The sequence below is a fragment of the Suncus etruscus genome, chromosome 11, assembly GCF_024139225.1.
Source record: "Suncus etruscus isolate mSunEtr1 chromosome 11, mSunEtr1.pri.cur, whole genome shotgun sequence".
NCBI classification, from domain to species: Eukaryota; Metazoa; Chordata; class Mammalia; order Eulipotyphla; family Soricidae; genus Suncus; species Suncus etruscus.
The window spans coordinates 21,991,165-22,015,677 of record NC_064858.1 but is presented as its reverse complement, the minus strand read 5'-3'; the positions used below and the strand labels follow the sequence as shown (position 1 = coordinate 22,015,677).

General features: G+C 44.0%; 1 protein-coding gene across 1 annotated transcript in view; it reads left to right on the top strand.

Moving 5' to 3' along the window:
- Positions 1-22,390, top strand: part of STK38L (serine/threonine kinase 38 like) — a 68,860-nt gene extending 46,470 nt beyond the window's left edge. Inside the window, exons 2-14 of the mRNA XM_049783894.1 lie at positions 1,016-1,160; positions 4,162-4,213; positions 8,137-8,259; positions 8,483-8,566; positions 11,681-11,804; positions 13,525-13,679; positions 14,182-14,284; positions 14,493-14,554; positions 17,818-17,935; positions 18,372-18,495; positions 19,478-19,573; positions 21,711-21,802; positions 21,903-22,390. Of these exons, the coding sequence (XP_049639851.1) occupies positions 1,027-1,160; positions 4,162-4,213; positions 8,137-8,259; positions 8,483-8,566; positions 11,681-11,804; positions 13,525-13,679; positions 14,182-14,284; positions 14,493-14,554; positions 17,818-17,935; positions 18,372-18,495; positions 19,478-19,573; positions 21,711-21,802; positions 21,903-22,030 (1,395 nt within the window). The 5' untranslated portion in view covers positions 1,016-1,026 and the 3' untranslated portion in view covers positions 22,031-22,390. The remainder of the gene's footprint in view (positions 1-1,015; positions 1,161-4,161; positions 4,214-8,136; positions 8,260-8,482; positions 8,567-11,680; positions 11,805-13,524; positions 13,680-14,181; positions 14,285-14,492; positions 14,555-17,817; positions 17,936-18,371; positions 18,496-19,477; positions 19,574-21,710; positions 21,803-21,902) is intronic.
- Positions 22,391-24,513: the final 2,123 nt, after the last annotated feature.

The window sequence follows — 24,513 nt, the reverse complement described above, 5'->3', positions numbered from 1 at the left end:
TGCTGTGTTGGGTTTTTGTAATTAACTTGGAAGATGCTGAGGGATTAAGCTGAGATTGCTGTCTATCTTCTCCACACATCTTCACCAAATGACAAGAAGAATAAATGAGCAATGTGTAATTTGTTGAGTAGGTTAGTCATGCTGCTATGGGAGTAGGTGCACACTTCAGAAGCTGTGGTATAGATCCATTGATTGATACAGTACAGACTGGGTATAGAGGCTGTTGGGACCTAGCTCTAGGATTAGGCCCAAGATTAGACCCAGTAATGTCAGCCAGAGGCAGCTTCACCAGGAGTGGTAGAGCAGCAGGCAGAAGGTCTGAATGGCTTTATATGGACACACATGGGCCAGCTAAGCCACAGAAGGCCCCTCATGCGAGTTGGCTTGTTTCATATGTCAGGACTTCATTCCTGGTTACTATAGCATGAGTTTCTTTTGAAAATGAAATGAACCTTGCAGTCTGGGGAAGTGTACAAGACTTTGAAAGCACTTTCTAGAATGACAGAAAATTCAGAATGGAATTAAACCCTGTTCCTGTGGTCTTGAGTTAAACTATGTGTGTATTTGCGTTTCAAATGCTTATTACCAAAATCATACTTACTTTTATTGGTCTCCCTTTGGTGTAGACATAAATAATGGCAAAATCTTGTAATTTTATGCAATCAATCAGCAGAATCCTAGGGATCTTTCTTGCTTTGATGTCTTGTTGAATATAACCTTTTGTATATAAAGATACTCATATTGAATATGAGTATGGTGGTTACAGACCACCATAGTGCTTCTCTGTTCTATTCGCCCTCCTGTGTGTGGTGGCTTAAGTTTACTTGATGGCTTTGTGAACAGTTTGTAGTCCCTTTTCTTTACTAGCAGCTTTTCTTTAGCATTGTGAAAGATTTGTGTGTATTCATCACTGGGTGAACATTTTGTCAGGAGCGAAGAAAAGAAAACCATCTCCAGAGTTAGTTGAGGACAGAAAGATTCTTTCCATTGAGTGTTCTGTTCTGTGTTGTCACAGGGTCTATTACTATGGCAATGACGGCTGGGACGACGACCCCCTTTCCTATGAGCAACCATACCCGGGAAAGGGTGACTGTGGCTAAGCTCACGCTGGAGAATTTCTACAGCAACCTTATTATACAGCACGAGGAACGAGAAACCAGGTACTGGGAAAGCTCACGAGGCTTCTGGTGGAATGAGTTATTGGGTCCTAGTAGATGCTGACCACATCCCCGGGCAAATAGCACATGTGTCAGAAACATTGTGACCCCTGTAGGCTGTCCTGACACTTCCCACTCTGGGATGTCCCTTGTTTCTTGTTTTTAATCTTAGTGACACAATTTCTTGGATACCCAGAACATGTCCATTGAGATTGTAAACAAATGCTTCCAATTTTGAAATAGCTCTTTATATTTTGATCTTTATATTTGCTTTTGAAGGGATGCTGCATGAAAGAAAGACTTTAACCCGAAAATTTCTTAATTTGGAGGCCAGAGCAAAGCACAGCAGGTGGGGCATTTGCTTTGCATGTGGCCGACCCAGGAGCAACCTGTGTTTTTGATACCCAGCATCCTATATGGTCCCTCTGGCCCGCCAGGAACAATTTCTGAGCACAGAGTCAGTAATAACCCTGGGTGCTGCTACTATAGCCTCCCCAAATTTTTATAGTGTTATGTACACAGCAGGAGAAATAGAAATATATTCCAGTGAAAAGCATTTGATTTTGCCTTCCAGAGACATAGAACAGGAGATCAGATTCTGGGATCATGTTGCCTGAAAGAGAGGATTGCTGATAGGGCAGCAGGGAGGAAGGAAGGGTGTGGTGGTGGCAGTGGCGTGAAAAACCTTCTGTCATGCCCAGAAGAGGAGAAAGAGGCCACTGAGATGCAGGTGTAGCTCTAGTTTCACAATCTTAATTTCCACATTTCCTGGATGCTCGTAGGGTACGCTGTAGTGCTAGGGACTGAACCTGGCCTTCCAACATGCAAAACCAAGTTCAGTTCCTGGATTCTCTCTCTGGCTCATCAAAACATGTGATGGTTTTAGTCCTCAATCTTCTGCCTTATTTTGTCATATCTGGAAAATTCATCTTTGCATTCACTTTATGGATGAAGAGCTTTCTTGGATTGGGCTTAGACAAATCAATACAACAGAAAAGTAGAATATTAATATTAACTAATATCAATATTAATATTCTTTCAGAAGTTACAAATTTACCCAGCTTGCTCTACTTAACCATCCCTCCTGCCACCCCACAGTTAGCGCTACACTCATTGTAAGGTACCATTTAAAAATGAAGAGGGGAACTTAATTCTTACTTTTGTTTGTTTTGGGCCCACACCATACCAGTGATGCTCAGGTCTCACTCCTGGTTCTGTGCTCAGGGTTGACTCCTGGTAGTTCTTAGGAAACCATATGGAGTGCTAAAGATCGAACCAGTATCAACCACAAGTTATGCAGGCTCCCTAATTACTGTATTCTCTCCAGCTCTTGGAACTTGGCTATTCTAGAATAGCAGAAGCCTTATTTACACAGTATATAATTTTTTTCATGTAATTTTTTATGTATTAAATAACCATGATTTTACAGAGTCATTGATAGTTGAGTTTTTGGCATATGATATTTCAATACCAATCCTACCCACCAGTGTCAAAATCCCTCCACTAGTGTCCCCGTCCCCCAACCCCCTACCTGCTACCTTGACCAGCACGTTACAGAGGTCAGCTTAGATCTCATGTTCATGTTGCTGAGTCTGCTTTGGATATACCTGTATATAGCTTTACACAGTGGTTTTTTTTTTTTTTTTTTTTTTAATGCATAGGTGCATTGAATGCCCTTTCTTGAGTGTTTCGGAAAATTAAGCTCAGAATTCTAGTGAAGGATATAAATAAGAACATTAAGCTCACAAGTTTGGAATCAGGATTCAGACTGTGGATACAGTCTAACTTCCCAGTGGATATTCTGTCTCTGGCTGGTTTCTTTTTTTTTTTTTTTCTCTTTATTTGGATATCTTGATTACATAAATGATTGTGATAAGGTTTCAGTCCTATAAAGATCACCCCTCTTCACCAGTGCAACATTCCCACCACCAAAGTCCCAAATCTCCCTCCATCCCACCCCACCCCCACCTGTACTCCAGACAGGCTTTCCAGTTCCCTCATTCATTCACTTGATTATGGTAGTTCTCAGTGTAGTTATTTCTATAACTGTGCTCACCACTCTTGTGGTGAGCTTCATGGAGTGAGCTGGTGTTCCAGCTCTCCTCTAATTGTCTCTGAGGATTGTTACAAAAATGACTTTTATTTTTCTTAAGACCCATAGATGAGTGAGACTATTCTGCGTCTCTCTCTCTCCCTCTGACTTATTTCACTGAGCATGATAGATTCCATGTACATCCATGTATAGGAAAATTTCATGACTTCATCTCTCCTGATGGCTGCATAATATTCCATTGTGTATATGTACCACAATTTCTTTAGCCATTCGTCTGTTGAAGGGCATCTTGGTTGTTTCCAGAGCCTGGCTATTGTGAATAGTGCTGCAATTCTGGCTGGTTTCTACTCCTAGCATAAACAGTGCTTAATGATTTTGGCAGTTTGAACAATTAGAGACCAGAACATCAGCTATCTCTCTCACTAATGATTCACTTGACTTTAGAAGTAAATTATTTCACCAACATGAGAAAACAGAATCTAGATTGTGTTTCATATTTGAGGAAGACTTTCTTAGTGATTATTTTCATTCAACTTGATTTTCTATTATAGCAAATTGTTGTGTTTAATAAGTAAATGTACATTTTAAAAATGGGAATTATTGGGCCCAGAGAGATAGCACAGCGGCTTTTGCCTTGCAAGCAGCCGGTCCAGGACCAACAGTGGTTGATTCGAATCCCGGTGTCCCATATGGTCCCCCATGCCTGCCAGGAGCTATTTCTGAGCAGACAGCCAGGAGTAACCCCTGAGCACCGCCTGGTGTGACCTAAAAACAAACAAACAAACAAACAAACAAAAACAAAATGTTAAAAAGAATTCACTCTGTGTCTATACTAACTCTATATAAAATAATTCTCTTAAAATAGGAATCAAATAAACAAATTATTTAAAAAAATGGGAATTATTTAGGATTGTATTTACAATTTTCTTTCTTTTTTTATTATTTGAAAAGGCAAAAGAAGTTAGAAGTGGCTATGGAAGAAGAAGGATTAGCAGATGAAGAGGTAACCATGTGCTTGTTACTGAGACTGGAGTAGACAGGAGGGTGGGGTGTGGGAGGAGAGGACTGAGAAGAGCCGCTTGCCTTTGCTCCTGCTCTGCATGATGAGGGCTGGGATTGGTTCTCCAGCACCACTACATCCATTTCCCCAGATCTTTATGCACTCTGGTGCTTAAAGCACCGAGCACTTCTGAAGAATCATTAGCCTCTAGTTGCAGTTTGCCAGCACCTAGCTTTTCTGCCCACTTGGGCTGGTGTGCTCTGTCTACACTCATGGGATTTCCTCCCATTTTGCCTTCTGTTCTACCCTCCATAGACCCTGGTGTGTGGATATGGAGACAGCCTTAACCCATGCTGACCAGTCTGTCCTCTTGCCCTGGACCCTTTCACAGGCCTCCTTACTCCTGTTCAGCTCTGTCATTCTCCAGAGGTTTTGGTTCTCATTAGGTACAGCTTCCACTAGAAAATGAGTTCTCGGGGCCGGCATGGTGGCACTAGAGGTAAGGTGTCTGCCTTGCCAGCGCCAGCCTAGGACGGACTGTGGTTCGATCCCCCGGCATCCCATATGGTCCCCCAAGCAGGAGCAACTTCTGAGCACATAGCCAGGAGTAACCCCTGAGCATCACCGGGTGTGGCCCAAAAAAACAAAACAAAACAAAACAAACAAAAAAAAGAAAATGAGTTCTCTCTCTTATATACTGCCCTGCCCTGGGCACTTCAGAGTAGAACCTCCAGCACATCTTTTTTGGGGGAATTAGGGTAAGAGAGTGTGGTGCTCAGGAATTGCTCCTGGCTGTGTGTTCAGGGATCACTCCTAACAATACTGGGAATCATGTATAGTGCTGGGAATTGAATCAGTGTTGGCCTTAACCCCCAAACCTCATCACATTCATCTTAATTAGTGTCACATTTCTTGAGCTGTAGAAAAATGTTTGAATAAGTGACAGGTTATGATGGCTCTTTCAGAAATTAGAGTTGTGTGTGTGTGTGAGAGAGACAGAGACAAAGAGACACAGAGAGATAGAAAGACTGAAACAAACAGAGACAGAATGAGAGGATTTATGGTATTAGAATGTGGAGTCTTTGAAAATGTAGATACAGTTTTCTCAATTTAGGACATCAGAAAAGATTTCATGGAAAAGATAACAGCTGATCGGAATCTTAGCAAAGGGTTGAGGGAAGAGCTGGCAGAATGGAGAGTGTATGTGCAGAGTGATAAAGTGTAAAGATCTCTCACTGGAGAGCTGGGATTGGAAACATTACTAAGCAACATGGATTTCTGTCTAAGCAGTAGTAGGGGACATGGCAAAGAGCAGGGGTCCCAGACTTATTCTGCCTGCCCTCCCCTTTTCAGAATAGAAACCACTTAGAGCCCCACCTCCCCACCTGTCTTCTTGTACTAACTTCACTGTTCTATTATTGCTTTCTAAGCTACACTCGCCTTCTCCATCATTCCGGCCCCAGAAGGCCTTATCACCTGCTTGGGGAAACACCAGCTCCTAGGTGCAATATTTCCGTTGGTTTTGGTGTTCAGAAAATGATATGTAGGGGTGGAGCCAGCTCCAGATGATGATTTAAAATCCTACCATGTGTAACCTTTCCTGTACTCTCCTCTGATATCCCAAACCTTTACATTTAGTAACAAAGTATTTCATGACTAGTTACTTCATTAATCAGTTGTGTCAGTCTTGAGAACTCAAAATTTTCACGTAAAATTAGTATATTAATATTTTAGAAACTCATTTGTTTTTAAAATTTTAATTGGGGGCCGGAGAGATAGCATGGAGGTAAGGTGTTTGCCTTTCATGCAGAAGGTCATCAGTTCGAATCCGGCTTCCCATATGGTCCCCCGTGCCTGCCAGGAGCAATTTCTGAGCACGGAGCCAGGAGCTTCCCCTGAGCACTGCCGGGTGTGACCCAAAAACCAAAAAAATAAAAAAATAAAAAATAAATAAAATTTTAATTGAAAAAGCTAATCACAGTATCAACTTCTTGTTTGGTACCAGTATTTATTGCTTTCACCTGTTTTGTCACAAGTATTTGTCACTTTTTGCTTTTCTCCCAGGGACTGTTGCAGTGCCACAGGGTCACCCTGAGGCTGGTTGTGGTCTCTCTGCCACTCGCTCCATTTTCTCTTGGTGTTTCTGCTCTGCTAGACATGAGGGTATAGTGCCACCATGTGGCTGTTTTGAATATAGTCTTAAGAGTTTTGTTTTACCTCAGATTATTCATGTAAAATTAATATAAGTATTTTTTCTTCTGGGCCACACCCAGAAGTGCTCAGTTGCTCCTGGCTCTATGCTCAGAAATCACTCCTGGAAGTATTTGGGGGCCATATGGGATGCTGGGGTTTGAACCCAGGTCAGCCTCAGTCAAAGCAAACACCCTATCCACTGTGCTATTGCTCCAGCCCACTTTAAGTATTTTCCCCTGCCCCTTCCTATAAGTTTTTTTTGTTTTTGTTTTGTTTTTGGGTCACACCTGGCAGTGCTCAGGGCTTACTCCTGGCTCTATGCTCAGAAATGGCTCCTGGCAGGCTCAGGGGACCATATGGGATTCCGGGATTCGAACCACCCACCTTCTTTTGCATGCAAGGCAAACAAACACCTTACCTCCATGCTATCTCTCCGGCCCACCTATAAGTATTTTTTAAACTCACTTATATTATCTAATTTTTAACTTAAAGTAGAAATAAGAAGTGTGCATGACTGTAGAGAAGCAAGATATTTACTCCCTGTGATCCCATTTTGTGAAAATTTTCCCAAAGATCTTTTGGCAACAACTGCTCTTTGCATTCTTGTGCAGACATGTATGCTGGTCCCCCACCCTTAGAAGAATGACTGGGATTTAAGTCACTGCATTGAATCATGTGGTCCCTCATTCCTGAGGCAGTGTATGCCCACGGAGAGGAGGCTTGGTACTTTTTGTTGCTGCTGCTGCTTGTAGGCACAACCTGGGCCCTCAGGGGCCTTTGTGCCTATCTGCTCTGTGATGTGCATCTTACAGGGCTTGTGTGGGTGTATTTGATGGGTATTTACACTTTCCATGGTTTCTGCTGATTCCCCAGCTTTGTCATCCATCTCTTGGGAGCTCACTGTGTTAAACTAAGACAGAAACGCATCCTTGGGTAGTGGCAATGATAGTACAGTGGGTAGAGCATTTTCCTTGCACTTAGCCAACTTGGGTTCAATCCTCGGCATCCCATATGTCCATATGGTCCCCTGAGCACTGCTGGAGTAATTCCTGAATACAGCGCCAGGAGTAATGCCTGAGCACTGCCAGGTATGGCCTAAAAACAGCCCTGTGGCTTTTGTGTGGAGTGGGAATTTGAGGTTTCAAACAGAGGTGAGTGCTCAGTCTCCATAACTGGGAACCTTTCATTGTGGTTCTCATGAGTGTGAGATATTTTCCATGATTATGGAGAATGAGTTATGAAATTTTAAAAGAATTCTTTGGCATATTCTTATATAGGGGGAGGGTCCATCTTTTCTGGAAGTCAAGCTCCCAGCCTGCCCTATAGCAGACTCTTTGTCCATCTTCGTGAGCATGCTGCCCCTGTGGTGGGCACGCACCAGCTGGGACACAGGGTTAGAACAGAGCATGTTTCCTGTCTCTCAAACCAGCTTCAGAGCTCTGAATGCATTTCTGAACATGGGATTGTTGTGATTGAAGTGGGCACATAGGTCAGAAGTATGATGGGGTGCTTTCTTGTCACTCACCTCATCTCAGGAATCAGTTGATCACTTGTTAGAAATATGTAACTTTCCTTCGGCTTGTTTTATTCTTTCCATATGTAATACTCAATTCCAAGGAGTGATAGGACAAGTGTCTACTCCTAAAGCTGTCACTCAGCCCATTTTTTAAGTCTCTGCCTCTGACATCAACAGCTCTTTGTGTGATGAATGAAACTGTTGTTTGTTTTCATAGAAGAAGCTGCGCCGCTCACAGCATGCTCGCAAGGAGACAGAGTTTTTACGGCTCAAGAGGACCAGACTGGGCCTGGATGACTTCGAGTCTCTGAAAGTGATAGGAAGAGGAGCCTTTGGAGAGGTATGTTGTCCACTTGGCTCTGCTGGCAAGCACCTTCCTCTTGCACTGGTTCGAAATAATGGATGGATGGGGCTTAATATGCATTAGGAAGGATATCGTGACTTTAGATTAATTTCGTAAAATTTCCAAAATACTAGTTATGCCATATTCTTGCTTTCTTTGTCCTATATTTTGATTCATGATGGTCTCACAATTTATAATGTGATATGTTTGCACATTCTAGGTGCGACTCGTCCAGAAGAAGGACACAGGCCATATCTACGCGATGAAGATACTGCGGAAAGCTGATATGCTCGAGAAAGAGCAGGTATGGCTACGTTCACATGCATGAGCACAGGCACACCACACCCTCTGCCCTGCACCGACCCTTCGGTGCCACTCTGCACTTCTGTTTCTTTTGAGCCACCCTTTCAGACCTACTGTGGACACACTGGAGATCAGAACATCGCATTTGGGGGTACACACATAAAATGTCTTTAATTTTTGATGTTAGGGAAAAACGAAAACCAACTCAACCTTCCCAGTCCCTTGTGCCTCTCAGACTAGCCAGCCCAGTTTTCTGAGAACTCACTGATCTCACATCAGGAGAGCTCAGCCTCCACTCCTGACCCCACTCCTGCCTCCCTTCATGTTTCGTGTGTGAACCCCTTGGTGCTTTCGGTATGGCCTTTTGTGCTTCTGTCCAGCCCCACCTGAGCTATGAAAGGCTCCGGAGCTGGTGTTAAAGGTTTTACTTCTGCTTCCAGTTCTGCCTGAAGTCATTTTATTTGTTTCAAATTTAATTTTAGTCACCATGACTTACAATACTGTTAATGATAGGGTTTCATGCATATAGCACACCACCCTCTACTAGTGTTTCCTTCTCTCTACCATTGTCTCAGTGACCCCTTTATTTCCCCCCTTTCCGCCATCCATCTGCCTCACACACCTACTTATTTCCACCATAGTAAGCTCAGTTCTGTAGACCAGTTCTCATCTGTTGCCTTTGGCCATTTGTTTTTGCCCTACTGTGTTTCTTTTTTTTTTTTTTTTTTTTTTTGGTTTTTGGGCCACACCCGGTAACGCTCAGGGGTTACTCCTGGCTATGTGCTCAGAAGTTGCTCCTGGCTTGGGGGACCATATGGGACGCCGGGGGATCGAACTGTGGTCCGTCCAAGGCTAGCGCAGGCAAGGCAGGCACCTTACCTCTTGCGCCACCGCCCGGCCCCCCTACTGTGTTTCTTTATGTTCCACATATCAGAGACCATCTCGTTCCTTCTGGCTGACTTCATTCAGCAGGATACACTCCCGGTCCCTCCATTTAGCAGCAAATTGCATTAATTCATCTTTTCTCATGCCTGAGTAATGTGTCTATGTACCATAGTCCCTTTATCCAGTTATCTATTCTTGCTCACTTGGGTTGTTTCCAGATTTTAACTAATGTGGACAGTGTTGCGAGGAACATAGGATTATAGATGTCTTTTCTCCATTTTGTTTTTGGGCCTTGGGGTATATTCCAAGAAGTAGAGTTGCTGGGTTAAATGGAAGCTCAATTCCTAGATTTTTAAAAGATGTTTGCATCAGAAACTAGATAGCAACTAGACAAGAGTCCTTTTCTCCCTGCATCTATGTCAGCACTAGCTGTTCTTGTTCTCTGTAATGTGTGTCAATCTCTGGTGTGGATGATACCTTATGTTGTTTTGATTTGCATATTCATGGTAACTAGTGATGTGCCTTTTGGCCATTGTATTTCTTTGAGAAAGTTTTTCTTCATCTCTTTCCCCATGTTTTTGATGGGGTTGGATTTTTTTTTTTTAAGTTCTACCAATGTCTTATATCGCTTTGATATTAACTTCTTATAAGATGAGTGATAGGTAACTAAATAATTTCTTCCATTCTTTGGGCTGTCTTTATATCCTGATCATCATTTCCAGGTACCTCTGAATTTCAAGTTTATATTTTCTTCCATTTTCTTGGTCTGTGGTGTTTCATTCTTGAAGATGCCGTTAGCTTCAAGGTCATCGACAGTTTTGTCTACATTTTACTCTGTGTATAGAATGAGAAAGGGATCTGAATTTAGTTTTCATGGCTGACCAGTTCTTGTCACACTGTTCATTGAAGAAGCTTTTATTACCCCACTCTATATCATGCTCCTTTGTTGAAGATTAGCTGTCCATATATATTCAGGTTGATTTTTTTAATGGTGCACACCTGAAACTTGTATAAAGTTATGATGCTGTGTTATTGCCATAAAAGTAAAACTGGAGAGCTTAAAAGCAGAGACACATTAAAGCTGTGGCTTGTCAGGCACCAAGGCAGGTGCTGGTTCTTCACAGGGATGGGGCCTCGTCATTGAAAGGGAAAAAAAGCCGTGGGAACTGGTGCAGTTGGTCTATCTGTCAGGAAGGGCAGATTCCTGGGGCTGGAGCAATAGCTTGTGGCTGACCCAGGAAAGCAGGTTTGATTCCTGGCATCCCATATGGTCCCCTGAACCTGCGAGGAGCGTTTTCTGAGCAAAAAGCCAGGACTAACCCCTGAGCATCCCGAGTGTGGCCCAAACATACACACACACACACACACACACACACACACACACACACACACACACACACACACACACACACACACACACACACAGCAAAAAGCCAGGAGTAACCCCTGAGCACTCCAGGTATGCCCCCCCCAAATAAAGGGCAGGTTTCTGTCTGGGTACCGTGGCCTGCGCGCGCACACACACACACACAGCAGGCATACTCACAAACACACGAAAAAGCCAGTGCACACACCAAAAAGCTAGGAGTAACCTCTGAGCATGCCGGGTGTGCAAACCCCCCCCCCCCCCGATAATTAAAGGGCAGGTTTCTGCTTGGGTACCATGGCAAAAAGCCAGGAGTAACCCCTGAGTACACTAGTGGGGCACACACACACACACACACACACACACACAAATAAATAAAGGGCACGTTTCTGCTTGGGTACCATGGCATGGTCTAATAGGGACCTTGATGGCAGGATGAAGCCTTGTTGGGCAGAAGCCTTGCTGAATGCCTGCAGCAGCTAAAACCAGGCTAATCTTCTGCTAATCTTCGATGCTCGGGCAGGTACAGACTAGATGGAAACCAGGATGTAATGAGCATAGGGTTTGTGCCAAGAAAATGCAAAGAGGAAAGAAAGGGAGAAGAGAGATGGTGTGGTGGCTTCCAGGCTGGGACTGGCAGGGAGTGAGGCCCTGGGGAAGGGAGTGGAGGGAGAGAATCTTTTCAAGTCTAAAGATAATTTCTGAGATTCTCCAGACCTAATGAAAACACAGAGCATGCAAACAGTCTTTAAAATTCTTGCTTTCCTTCCTAGCTAATTAAGGACTGAATGAATACTTCCCAGAAGATGCTTGAATAACATGTAAAGTGTTACAATGAATTTTTATATGTATATATTCATCTAGGTCGCCCATATCCGAGCAGAAAGAGATATTTTGGTAGAAGCAGATGGTGCCTGGGTGGTGAAGATGTTTTACAGTTTTCAAGATAAGAGGAACCTTTATCTAATCATGGAATTTCTCCCTGGAGGTAAAAGCAGGCATTACACCTATGACCAGCTGATGGAGTTTATTACTTCTTGGGCTAATTCAGGCTGATGTTTTACATAGTCACTCACAGTTTTCATATTTTCTCCCATAATCTAATTTAGACAGAAACTGGATTATTTAGATGAAATGATAGGATTGGCACATTTGTATTCCTGCCATTCAGGGTTGACTATTATTGTTAGGATGGTAGAAGTCTATAGAAGTTTGAACTGAATGACATTAAAGAGAGTCAGTTACCCAAAGGGGAAATGATAGAAACTGCTGATAGGTGCTGGCTAATCTCTATAAACATTGCGGAAGGTGCCCAATTTTACACACATCCAGCTGATCAGGAAGATACTGAAAGTCACTAGGCTCTGGGATCTGCCTCTGCTATGTGCAGACCCATCTATGAAGTAGAAAGTGAAGCCACACCAGTTTCACACCCACTGAACTCCTCCGTAAAAGATTATCTCCTGTTCTGTCCCTGGAGGAAACTTCGCTTGGGGAGTGTGGCCAGTACTAGCAGCTCTAGGCCCAGGAGCCATCAAATGTGACTGGATTAGGTGGTGAATGCTTTGTAGTAATTCAGAGTCAGGCCCCATATCTGCATCAGTAGTAAGCTCAGAAACTGGAATTTTCTTGTACAGTTCAACACAACTGATGTAGCTAAAGAACAGTGTCAGTTTATAGGCTAAAACAAACCTATGTTTATGGAAGCATTTTTAAAATCAGTTGGAAGATCATACACCCAATTCATCATCATGTTTTGCAGCCAAAAATAAAATGGTGGTGGTAGGACAGATGGCAAAGAATAGACTTAAAAAATCTTATTTTCAGGGGCCAGAGAGAGAGCACAGCAGTAGGGCCTTTACCTTGCACACAGCCTATCCAGGACCGACTGTGGTTCTAATCCCAGCATCCCATATGGTCCCCCGAGCCTGCCAGGAGCAATTTCTGAGCACAGAGCCAGGAGAAACCCCTGAGCACTGGTGGGTGTGACCCAGAAATAAAAAAAACAAAAACAAAAAAAAACACACCTTATTTTCAGAGGGGTCCTCTCCCAGGACTTGCCCAGGGGCCAGGGCAACTCCCAGGATCCTCAAGCCAAACAAACTGACACTGCTGGGAGAGGAGAGGGGTCCACAGCCAAGGAGCAAGTTCAGGTTCCCATGCATGCCTTGTTTCCTGGCCCGCCCCCCTACCCCCAAGCTGTATGCCTTGGTTCCATATGAGAATTCACCAGGCAAAATAGGGCCAGTTGGCATTTCCAACTCATCAGTGCCAAGTTTATTCTTTGCCCCTTTTAAAGAACAAATCCTCACAGTGAATGTGTTTGTGTAACTCTCTGGGGGACAACATCTAGTTTGGGGACCCGGGATGTTGGGTCTGTCAGTTGAAGGGAGAGGTGCCCAACTTGGCCTGCTCAGCCTTACCCAAGTGTTTCCATTCAGCCCAGCAATTTCTCTGGAGGCTGATAGGTGCTGCTCTCTCTGCCACTCACACTGCTATCTCCTGTTTAGTCCCATAAACCACGACATCCCACATAGCTAGCTTAAACAGGCATGTACACTCATTCATTATATTAGGGGTGAGTGGAGGGGCCCAGGGTGGATCGGCTAATGCACATCCAAGATTCGTTGTGCCCCCACCAAGAAGACCCTTCCCGGAGTTGCCGTGGCAAGGAACATACAGCATGTGACAGTCCCTGTCCTCTGCAGGTGACATGATGACGTTACTGATGAAGAAAGATACCTTGACAGAAGAGGAGACCCAGTTCTACATTTCAGAGACTGTCCTGGCGATCGACGCCATCCACCAGCTGGGTTTCATCCACCGGGATATTAAACCAGACAACCTTTTGTTGGATGCCAAGGCATGTGAATAACTTGTGGAATGGTTGGGCTGCTGATTGGTTTGTGACGTGACCAAGCTGACTTGATGATTAGAAATGGGCAGCTGCGGTGTTGTGAAACCATTGCAGTGATGCAGGAGGAGAGCACTTTGAAATGAAAGACCCTGAGGGGCTGTGCTGATCTTAGCTTCTTCCAAGCCTACTTTTTCAAATCACATATATTTATAATATCTTATTTTGGCTGTATAAATTCTTAGCTAAAAGTATAAAAAGAGCATTTAAAAGAGGTTGTAGGGCCAAAGCAACAGTACGGTGGGTAGGATATTTGCCTGGCACACAGCCAACATGGATTTGATCCCCAACATTCCACATGTTACCCTTATTGCCCTGAATGGTTCCTGAGGGGAGAGCCAAGAATAATCCCTAAGCACCTCTGGGTATGGCCCCAAAACAAAATTCAGTAAGGCTGTTATTTTCAAAGTTAATATAATCTCTTGATTTTACTAGATTTTTTTCTTTTTAGGGTCATGTAAAGCTGTCTGACTTTGGTTTATGCACGGGATTGAAGAAAGCTCACAGGACTGAATTCTACAGAAACCTAACGCACAATCCGCCCAGTGACTTCTGTAAGTGGAGTTATTTTTGGACTAAAGTCTATTGCTGGTTTAGTTCAGCGCTGTCAAGCAAGGAGCTAGGGGTGGGGGTGTTTGTGCCGTGTGGTATTTTGCTCTGCCCTATCAATGTTTTTCACTCATACATGTGTGAAATGGGGGTTTTGATGGGAAATAGCCCTATTGGTGACAATTGTTTCTTGTTGCTTCTTGTTATGATTAGCATTTCAGAATATGAATTCAAAGAGGAAAGCTGAAACGTGGAAGAAGAACAGGAGACAGCTGGTGAGTTCACAGGGGGAGCTGTCTTCTCTTTTCTGAAATCCCATTGGGTTTGTTTTTGGTTTCAGTTTTCAGTTTTTTGTTTGTTTTGGGGCCCCACCTAACTGCTCAGGATCACTCCTGGTGGGGCTTGAGAGACCATATGTGGTGCTAAGGATTGAACCTGGTTGGGATGTATATGTGGCAAGTACCCTTGCCTCTGGACTATTTTACTATTTCTCCAGCCTCTTTGTTGTTGTTTTTCTGTTTGTTTTACTTTCTTGGGCCACACCTGATCGTGCTCAGGGCTCATTCCTACATTGTGTTCAGAGTCACTTCTGGCAGGACTTCAAGGACCAAAATGGGTTGGTGGGGATAGAACCAAGATATCATGTCTCCCTCTGAACACTATGCCCGGCTCCCACCAGACTTTTCTTGGTTATTTTCTGTTCTCATAGCTGTGGTAATAATAATGCTCCTTCTGGATGGTTCTATGTCCTTAGTGTCTTAGTAACACTTTCTTGCCTAAAGTGAAATACTGATTTTTTTAAAATACTTATTTTGATGTTACAATTTAACTTAAGGATATTTCATCAACTGTAATGATCAGTTTATTTGTAATCAGCGCTTTACATTAAACATGCTGGAATTGAGTACAATTATAGTGAAGGATAGATTTTTATCATTTCCATATGTGGTATAAACTCCAAAATAACAAAGGTCACCAACATAAGCCAGATTGTTGCATGATTCTCAGATCCCTTTACTTCCTCTCCCTTCTCTACTCCCTCGCCCCTTTCCTTCTTCCCCCTTTTCCTCCCTTCTTTTCCTTTCCCTCCCTTCTTTCTCTAGTGCTGGGATCAGACCCAGGTCTAATATATGCAAAGAATGTTATTTTCCCAGACCTGAGCCATATTCCAGGCTGCTAAGAATTTCTTCCTCTCTCTCCTTCCTTCCTTCCTTCCCTCCCTCCATCGTTTTCTCCCTCCCTCCCTCTCTTCTATTTTGGGGTCCTATCCAACAGTACTCAGGGCTTCCTTCTGGTGTGGCTCAGGTACAGAATAGATAACAGGGATTGAACTCAGACCAGCTGTGTACAAGATAAGTGGCTTGCCCAAAGTAGTAATTCACCAGCCCCAAGACTTTGTTTAAATAACCAGCAAGTTAAGCAATAAAATTATTAACAAAATAAATAAAATAAAAAATAACCATCAAGTTAAGTATGTAAATAGTGGTATGCTAAAATAAGTTGAATAAAATTAAAGAGCTAACTTAACCATGAATAAACATAGTAACTTCTTTTTTTTGTTTTGTTTTTGGGCTACACCTGGTGACGCTCAGGGGTTACTCCTGGCTATGCGCTCAGAAGTCGCTCCTGGCTTGGGGGACCATATGGGAAACCGGGGGATCGAACCATGGTCCATCCAAGGCTAGCGCAGGCAAGGCAGTAACCTTACCTCTAGCGCCACCACCTGGCCCACATAGTAACTTCTTAAATATGGAATTATACTACTTTTGCCTTTGTTTGTTTGTTTTTGGACTGCACCCAGTAGTGATCAGGAACTTCTCCCAGACCGGTGCTTAGAAGTTCTGGTGGTGCTCCGGGACCATGTGGTGGGGAATGAAACATCAATCACCCACATACACAGCCTGTGCTCAGTCCATTGATCTCTCTCTCAGAGGCCCCCAAATTACTCTAATTTTAACCCTTGCTGTTCTCTTTTGCTGCTTAAAAATAAAAGAATCATCCCTTTCCTATTATCTTGATTTTTTTTTCTTCAGTGTTTGAAATTTTATTTAAACACCATGATTTACGTAGTTCTTCATAATAATCATTTTAGGCATTCAGTGTTCCAGCACCAATCCCACCACCAATGTGACCTCTATCATTTTCTCTTCTATCATTGTCCCCAGTTTCTCACCATCCCCCAAAATAACTTATTTTGTATTGCTTTTTAAAAAATAAATTTCACGGGGACGGTGAGGTGGCGCTATAGGTAAGGTCTGCCTTGCAAGCGCTAGCCAAGGAAGGACCGCCGTTAGATCCTCCAGCATCCCATATGGTTCCCCCCAAGACAGGGGCAATTTCTGAGCACTTAGCCAGGAGTAACCCCTGAGCATCAAACGGGTGTGGCCCAAAAACAAAATAAATAAATAAATAAATTTCACAAGGGCATTGGTTTTAATTATATAAAACCAAGTCTTGGAGAGTTTGCCAGAACGCTTGTGTGAGGAGAACCAGGCTGCTGTGCCCGGCTCAGCCTCTTCGATCTTTAGAGACAGGCTTCAGAACAGGAAATCCAGCCCTCCTAGGGACAGAGGTCACACCTTCAGTACCTCTTCTGAACTTCACTCTGGAGAAGTAAGTGAATGAAACAAACATTCAATGAGAAGTGAACTGGACACTGGAGAGGCATTTACCCCACATGTGACCAGAAAAAGAAGTGAACTTAGATGTATACTACTTTTCCCAATAGGGAACCTGACTCAGGTCTATGAAAAACAATGCTATTGAGAATGTTGGTTGAGGATTCAAGGGAAGGCACTAGAGAGGTAGTATAGTGGGGAGAGTATTTTTGCCTTGTATGCAGCCAACCTGGGTCAACCCCCGGGACTCTATTTGGTGCCGGTTCAAGGGACCCCACCAAAGCACTGCTGGATGTGGCCCCAAAACAAAACAAAACAAAACAAAACAAAAAAAGCTAATTGGTTGGGACCTGAGAACTAGGCTTGGGAGAAGGCCTATGGCCAACCCCAGTTCAATCCCTGGTACTTTATATTGTCCTGTGTGTTACTAGGGAATGCTCCTGAGCACAGAATAAGAAATAGAGCTGGAGAACCACTGAGTGTGGCCAAACAAACCAAAAAGAATGCTGTTGGTTGACTTGGCTTACAAAACTGAGATGCCAAACTGGATAGGTGGCAGGAAGAAAAAGCAGGTTGAGCACTAGTTTAGCACATCAGGGGAGGGCCTTGTCACTTTGGTGGTGGTGCATAGTGACTGTACATCAGCATCATGAATGTTAACACTATTGTAAATGTAGTATTTAGACTACAATAATTTTTTTTGTTTTTTTTTGGGGGGGGGTACACTCGGTGATGCTCAGGGCTTACTCCTGGCTCTTAATTCAGGGATTACTCCTGGAGGGCTCAGCGGATCATCGGTAACGTTCAGGATTGAACCTGGGTAGGCCACATGCAAGGCAACTGCTATGCTATCAATCACTCATGCCCCTATAATTTTTTTTTAAAGAAATATTGCTACTTGACAGACTGTTTCTTTGCAGGCATATTCCACAGTGGGAACGCCAGATTACATTGCCCCAGAAGTATTCATGCAGACTGGCTACAACAAGTTGTGTGACTGGTGGTCTCTGGGAGTAATTATGTATGAAATGCTAATAGGTATGTTTTATTTCTCATTTATAGGTGAACATACATGTCTTTGAGTGCTGTTGACTGAACATATTTCAGATAACATGCTAGACTGAATCCTTTAGAGCAATTTTTGACACATCTACCCTCACCTCCTTATTCGCTGCACAGTGGTTAATACTAGTCCACATATCCAGGACCCTGTTTCAGAAAGGTGTGGGGTGGTCACCAGAACACTCATGTCTCTTACCTTCGGTCCGTCTGGCCTTTTAGACTAAAGGGAGAAAGGCTCTGATCCTCTATTGTATGGCCCTTATTAGCAGGCGCATTGCCAGTCAGTGACTGGCAGCACTTTTTATTGCTTACTAGAGTACTTGGGGCTGTTCTGCTCCTTGGGACAGATACATAGGAGTTCTGTCTTCTTGGATCACAAAAGCTGATGGAATCTCTGTTTTCTGATTTGTAGGGTACCCGCCTTTCTGCTCTGAAACTCCTCAGGAAACATATAGAAAAGTGATGAACTGGAAAGAAACTCTGGTCTTCCCTCCAGAGGTGCCTATTTCTGAGAAAGCCAAGGACTTAATTCTTAGGTCAGTGATGAATCCCTGGGGGACTGAGCAATATCTGAAAACTTCACAGGTGCTCAGGCGATGGCATCACCCGTTTCACCTTTGGGGGGGTCGGAGAGCATCCATTGATTTGTGTCTGCAGAGGGATTTAACATGGGGGACATGCAGATGCTTAGATGGGGAAGGGGGCCACAGGGAACACAGATAGGCTCAGAAGAGGAAGAGGAAACTTGGTAGCACTTTGGACTTTGAGCCTGTGGGAGGGTAGGGGGCATGCTTGGAGCAGCTCCTGTCACAGATGTCTACATGGGGCTATCTATCCCTTTCCTCAGTTGCACTAAAGTGGATATCTGGATAGCTGGGGGAAGCACAGGGACAGGGCGTCAGTACAATCTGAGGGACTCTGAGCCAACAAGGCCTCTTCTAGGAACTACTTTTTCATCTGACTTGAGTCCTATAAAGATGTAGGTGTGGTGTGCTGGTCCTACTTCCTGTTTAGTAACAAAGCATTAGAAAACCATCTGAGGTGCAACGGGGAGCTGCTGTATCTTGATTTGCACACCTGCTGACCCATGTTGGATCCCCATATAGTCCCCAGAACACCACCAGGATTGATTTCCCCTCCCCCAAAGAAAAGGAAAAGCCAGTCTGAATATTCACACTGGGTCTATAAATATTTCAAGAAGAAAAATGTTGGAAAATGAAGTTGTAGGCAAATTAGTGGCTTTGGGAAATAGTCCTCAGTATATATATTAAGTGAAAATTAGGCCTAAAATAGTAACTGCTGTCTCAACTCTATGTTTTAAATTATTTTAAAAGACTACAAGAAAATAGCTTTGAACTGAATTGGCAGTGCTGTAGTTATCTGCGAAAACTCTAATTACAGGTGATTTTAATTTTCTCCCTCATTTCCCAGAATAGTTAACTTCACCAGCAAAGAAAGGGAAGTGCTTGAAATAATGTAAATAAGAGTTTTTTCCTTTAATACTGTTTCCAATTCTAGGTTCTGTATCGATTCAGAAAACAGAATCGGCAATAGTGGGGTAGAAGAAATAAAAGGTCACCCTTTCTTCGAAGGTGTAGACTGGGGCCACATCAGGTATGTCCATCCTGGGAGACGTGTCCCTCATTCAGCTGTGCAGGGTCACAGATGTCCTTCACACAGTGTGTCAGGTGGATTGTCTGCTGCACTGAAAGCCTTGTGTTCACTGAGACCACTCTGAGGGAGAACCGGATTCACATTCAGTCTTGTCCAGATTCACATTCAGTTACAAATGGGGACTCCACCTCCAACCACAGTCACTCGGTTTAGTGGTTTGTGAGACACAGTCCCATTGCTGGGTGACACAGGCTCGCCAGGGTTCGGCCTTGATGCAGTGAGAGGCAACCTGTGCCCTGATTCTGCTACGTTCACCCTCAGTGGCTCCTCCCTTGGCACCCAGGCCTTAATGCATGTCCTTCCTGCCTGCCTGTGGGTCTCCCCATCCCTGTAGAGCTCTGTCCTGGGAATGTCTTTCGTTCCACCCTCCTAGCCTGCTCCATGCCCACTTTATCCAGCCTGTATCCCCTCTTCCCGGCATAGTATAAGTCATTTGTTTTTATCACTGAGTCAGCACTGGTCTGAGTCCTTAGGGACATTTCTCAGAAGAGGACCTGAATGCTGGTCACCTAGTTGTACCTGTGTACTGATGTGGCGGTGCAGCCTCCACACTAGTGTGCTTTACCTCAGCGTTAGTGCAGGCAGCTCAGCTGTGGAGTCTGGACTCTGCACAGTTGTGCAGGGCAGACATTGTCCAGAGCTTTCAGCCTCTTCATGGTGGGAAGGACGCACTGAGACTCTGTCCAGCCACTCAGCTTCCTGTTCTGCCCACAGACAAGCTGCTCACTAAGAGAGCTCGGGGCACCCCACCATCTACTGCAGGTTAAGTAGAGTGAGTTGGAGTAATTTCAGGGAGAAATGTGTGCATGCCCTGACATAATTTTTAAAAATGTATTGGCTAACAGATCCAAATGAGTATTTATAAAAAGGCTAGAAGCAATATTAATCACTAGCCTCTCTATAGTCAACCATTTTTAGCATGTTGATAAAACCTTTATTTCCCAGTGTGGGAAGTTGAGCCCAGGGCTTCACACATTCCAGTATCCAGGCATGTGCTCTGTGCTCCACTGCTGAGCTGCTTTCCTGGTCCAAAGAAGGCATTTTTATGGCTGACTATTTCAGTCTGGTTCTTTTTTTGTGGGTGTGGGTAGGGTTTTTTTTTTTTTTTTTTTTTTTTTTTTTTGGTTTTTGGGCCACACCCGGCAGTGCTCAGGGGTCACTCCTGGCTGTCTGCTCAGAAATAGCTCCTGGCAGGCACGGGGGACCATATGGGACACCAGGATTTGAACCAACCACCTTAGGTCCTGGATTGGCTGCTTGCAAGGCAAGCGCCGCTGTGCTATCTCTCCGGGCCCATGTGGGTAGGTTTTGCTCTGAGGATCCATGCAGTACTGGGCAGGTATGCCAGGGACCGAACTCATGTGCACTTCCTCCTTTCTTTTTTTTTTTTTTTTTTTTTTTGGTTTTTGGGCCACACCCGGTAACGCTCAGGGGTTACTCCTGGCTATGCGCTCAGAAGTCGCTCCTGGCTTGGGGGACCATATGGGACGCCGGGGGATCGAACCGCGGTCCGTCTCCTAGGCTAGCGCAGGTAAGGCAGGCACCTTACCTCCAGCGCCACCGCCCGGCCCGCACTTCCTCCTTTCAAACTGACTCCTTGTGCTCCGATGCCAGTTCTCTGAATATCTGTGCCTGAGAAGTTTCTAGACATGGATTCTTCACAGACATGGAATTCTGTCACTTCTGGTTCCCCGTGTCTTCCCATGTGATCTTTGATTTATGGATGTTCTGCCTGCATTGATTGAAAAGGATCCAGGCCTCACAGTAGCCAGTGTACTTTGCATGATTTTGGTCTTACTAAATAAAATACATTCTGTTCCATCTTCCCTCTCATTCACTCTCATCATTCCACCAAAAGAAAGCCTTGGTAGAAAGAAGTTAGGATCCGGGTAACAGGAAGGATAGTGTCTGAATGGTTAGTGCCTCGTGTGCAGTCCACATCATTCTTTTTCAGATCCTCAGTAGATGACCTTGGCTCGCCCTATGTTGGAGCTATATGCAGGGTTTGCAAAACCTTCTCTTGAGAATGAGTCACCGTGAACTTACCATGCTCCTCCCTCCCTTGTGCTCCTTGCAGAGAACGGCCGGCCGCGATCCCTATTGAGATCAAAAGCATCGACGACACATCCAACTTCGATGACTTCCCGGAGTCTGACATTCTGCAGCCAGGTAAGACCAAGCCCCACACAGCAAGCCAGTTTAAGAGCCGGTGGGGTTGCGCCCGTCACTCTCGAGCTTCTTCGCTCCTAATACGCGTTTCTCTTTCTAGTGACCAACACCACAGAGCCGGACTATAAATCCAAAGACTGGGTCTTTCTCAATTACACCTATAAACGGTTTGAAGGGTTGACTCAGCGCGGCTCCATCCCCACCTACATGAAAGCCGGGAAGCTCTGAGCGAAGAGCACTTTGCCCCACACCGAGAGCTCAGGTCGCTGCAACCTGGCCTTGCTTGGCGTAGAAGGCACTTCCCTCACTGGCTCCCAAGGACCGCGGTGCTTCCGACCACAGAGGAAATTCTACCGGAGTAGGATTTCTGAGACTGCTGCAGGAATTGGTTGGCAATGCCAGCTGGCTTTATTATTTTTTTGTATATTATTATTATTTTTGTTAACTTTATTATACAAAGGTACTGGAATAAAAGAAATGTATATCCCTTTCTACCTGCACTGCCTACATGCATATTAAGCTCCATTCTGCCTGTGTGTGCTGTGGCTTGGTACCGTGACACCTCTAATCAGCCAGGAGAAGCGTCCCTTGCAGCTTGGTGGCTTGCCTGCCGGCCCTAGGGCTGGCTTTCCTGAGAGCCGCCATCCATAGTTGATGCTAGAAAATTGACCCCATGGCAGGGACCTCCATACACCACACCTTCTGTGATGGTTTTGAGGAAGCTTGAGAAGGAAATACCTTTGTTATTGCCCAGCTAGAACTGTTAATCCTGCACTGCAGAGCTACATGGTAGAGTGGCTCACGGGTAGGAAAGAAGAGGAACCTTAGCGCGCCACTCAAACTCTCGCTGGGTTGTGGCATTTTCTAGGGGTCCAGAATGCCTGTGACCATTGTTTGTGTAGTTCGTTTGTTCCTGGTCTGCCACAGTGAAACTGCTTTCCTCTGAACAAGAGGAACTTGCTTCTTTTTCGCCCTCAGGACGTGGCATCGTGTCCTCATGGGACTCTGGTGAGTTGACTTTAGGAAATGTCCACAAAGGCCATTTGATTTGTAGCGCTGGAGTTTTTATTCAGCATTTTTTTTTAATGTTAAACTTCTGCTCACATAAATAGGCTTTAAGATCTATTTACTTGGGTTTTCTTGAAAGTTGTTACTTATCCTGGCCAGTTAACGTTTCTTTCCTGGGATGAAAGGTTTTTCTTTGAGAAGGTTTATATTGTTGTGCTGTTATTTCCTGATCCTTCAGTTATACCAAAGATCCCAAACAGAGAAGTTTCCTTTCCGATGGGAACTCGTTTTCAGACAGGACCAATCTACAGGGAGAGGAGCTTGTCCTCGAAGAGCAGAGCTGTTGATGTCAGATCCCATGACTGTGGTACATGTGCATGGAATCCGAGTCAGTGCACCCCAACAGGTGACACTTGGAGGATGTGGAGCTGAAGCAACATGCCATTCTTTGAGTGTTTCCTGGAGATGAGTCGTTCTTTCTAGTTCAGCATTTTAGTTCCGAAATGACTCTGGTTATTAATGAGTGCTGATCAATTGACAGAAATTAAGATGCAGTGGTTGTAACTTGTAGTGATGTTCTCTGTAGTGAGGTTCTTACTGGGTGCGAATGACTGAGGAGGAAGTCAGGCTGGAGCCTTCCACATTCCTGTTCCTCAAGACGGTTTCCTGAAGCTTTCCTGACTGGCCTTTCCCTCCTCCTCACCCTTTCTTCCGTTGCTTGGTATTTATTATGTCACCATTTAATAATTCATCTTTATTTTCTTGTCTGGGTCATGTGGCTGAGTTGAAGAAAGCAATTAAAATTCCACAGTTGTCTCAATATGACCAACTTGATTTTTTTTTTTTTAATTATAACTGCCTCTGAAAAAGAGAGACACCTTTAACTTTGACTCAGTTTCATGAGATTTTCTTATCCCACCTGTCATTTTAAGGATTGTTTGTTGGTGTGATAGTGAAGACTGAGGAAATTGCAGTTTTTTTCTAGTTCTAGAATGATACCTGTTCTAGCAGAGAAAACATTGTGTTGGAATTGAGAGCGTGAGAGATTGATGCAAAGGAGCAGAATGACCTGAGCTTACTGTGAAGTGACAGAACCAAGCGCTGGGCCCCTCTCTCTTTTCCACACGGCTTTGGCTGTTGTGGGAAGTTTATTAGCGGCTCATCTTCCCCTGGAGCTAATGGAGAGAGTCACAATCTTTGGGGTTTTCTCCTTAATCAAAAGCATTTTAAGTGCCTATCTTAAAGCAATTAAAGACTGTATCTGCCCTGCTGAATGAGGAATCTGATTCATGATGCAGACTAACTCCCTAATTTGCAAAACGCCCTTCAGATTAAGTTTTCTCACATGCCAGGGAACTGTTTCATTTACACGACAAAACCCTATCTGATCAGCTAGGTGTGATGATTTTTTTCTTTAAACTCTATTTTAAAATTAAAGAATTTTATTATGAAATGTGTTTTCAGTTTTTCTAAGTATATGGAAAGCTTGTATAATTCAAATACATTGATTTCCGGATTTAATGTAGACTTGACTTTTTTATTAAAAAACTTTGTATTGAAGCAAGTTATGTTATTTTTCTTTTATATTTTTCTTACTAACATAGCTTTCAATCCTTAAATTTTTGGAAGCAGGGCGCTATTGGGAAGAAGGAATGTATAATAAATCAATCTTTTCTGAATGGAATATATGTATAGCTGATCAA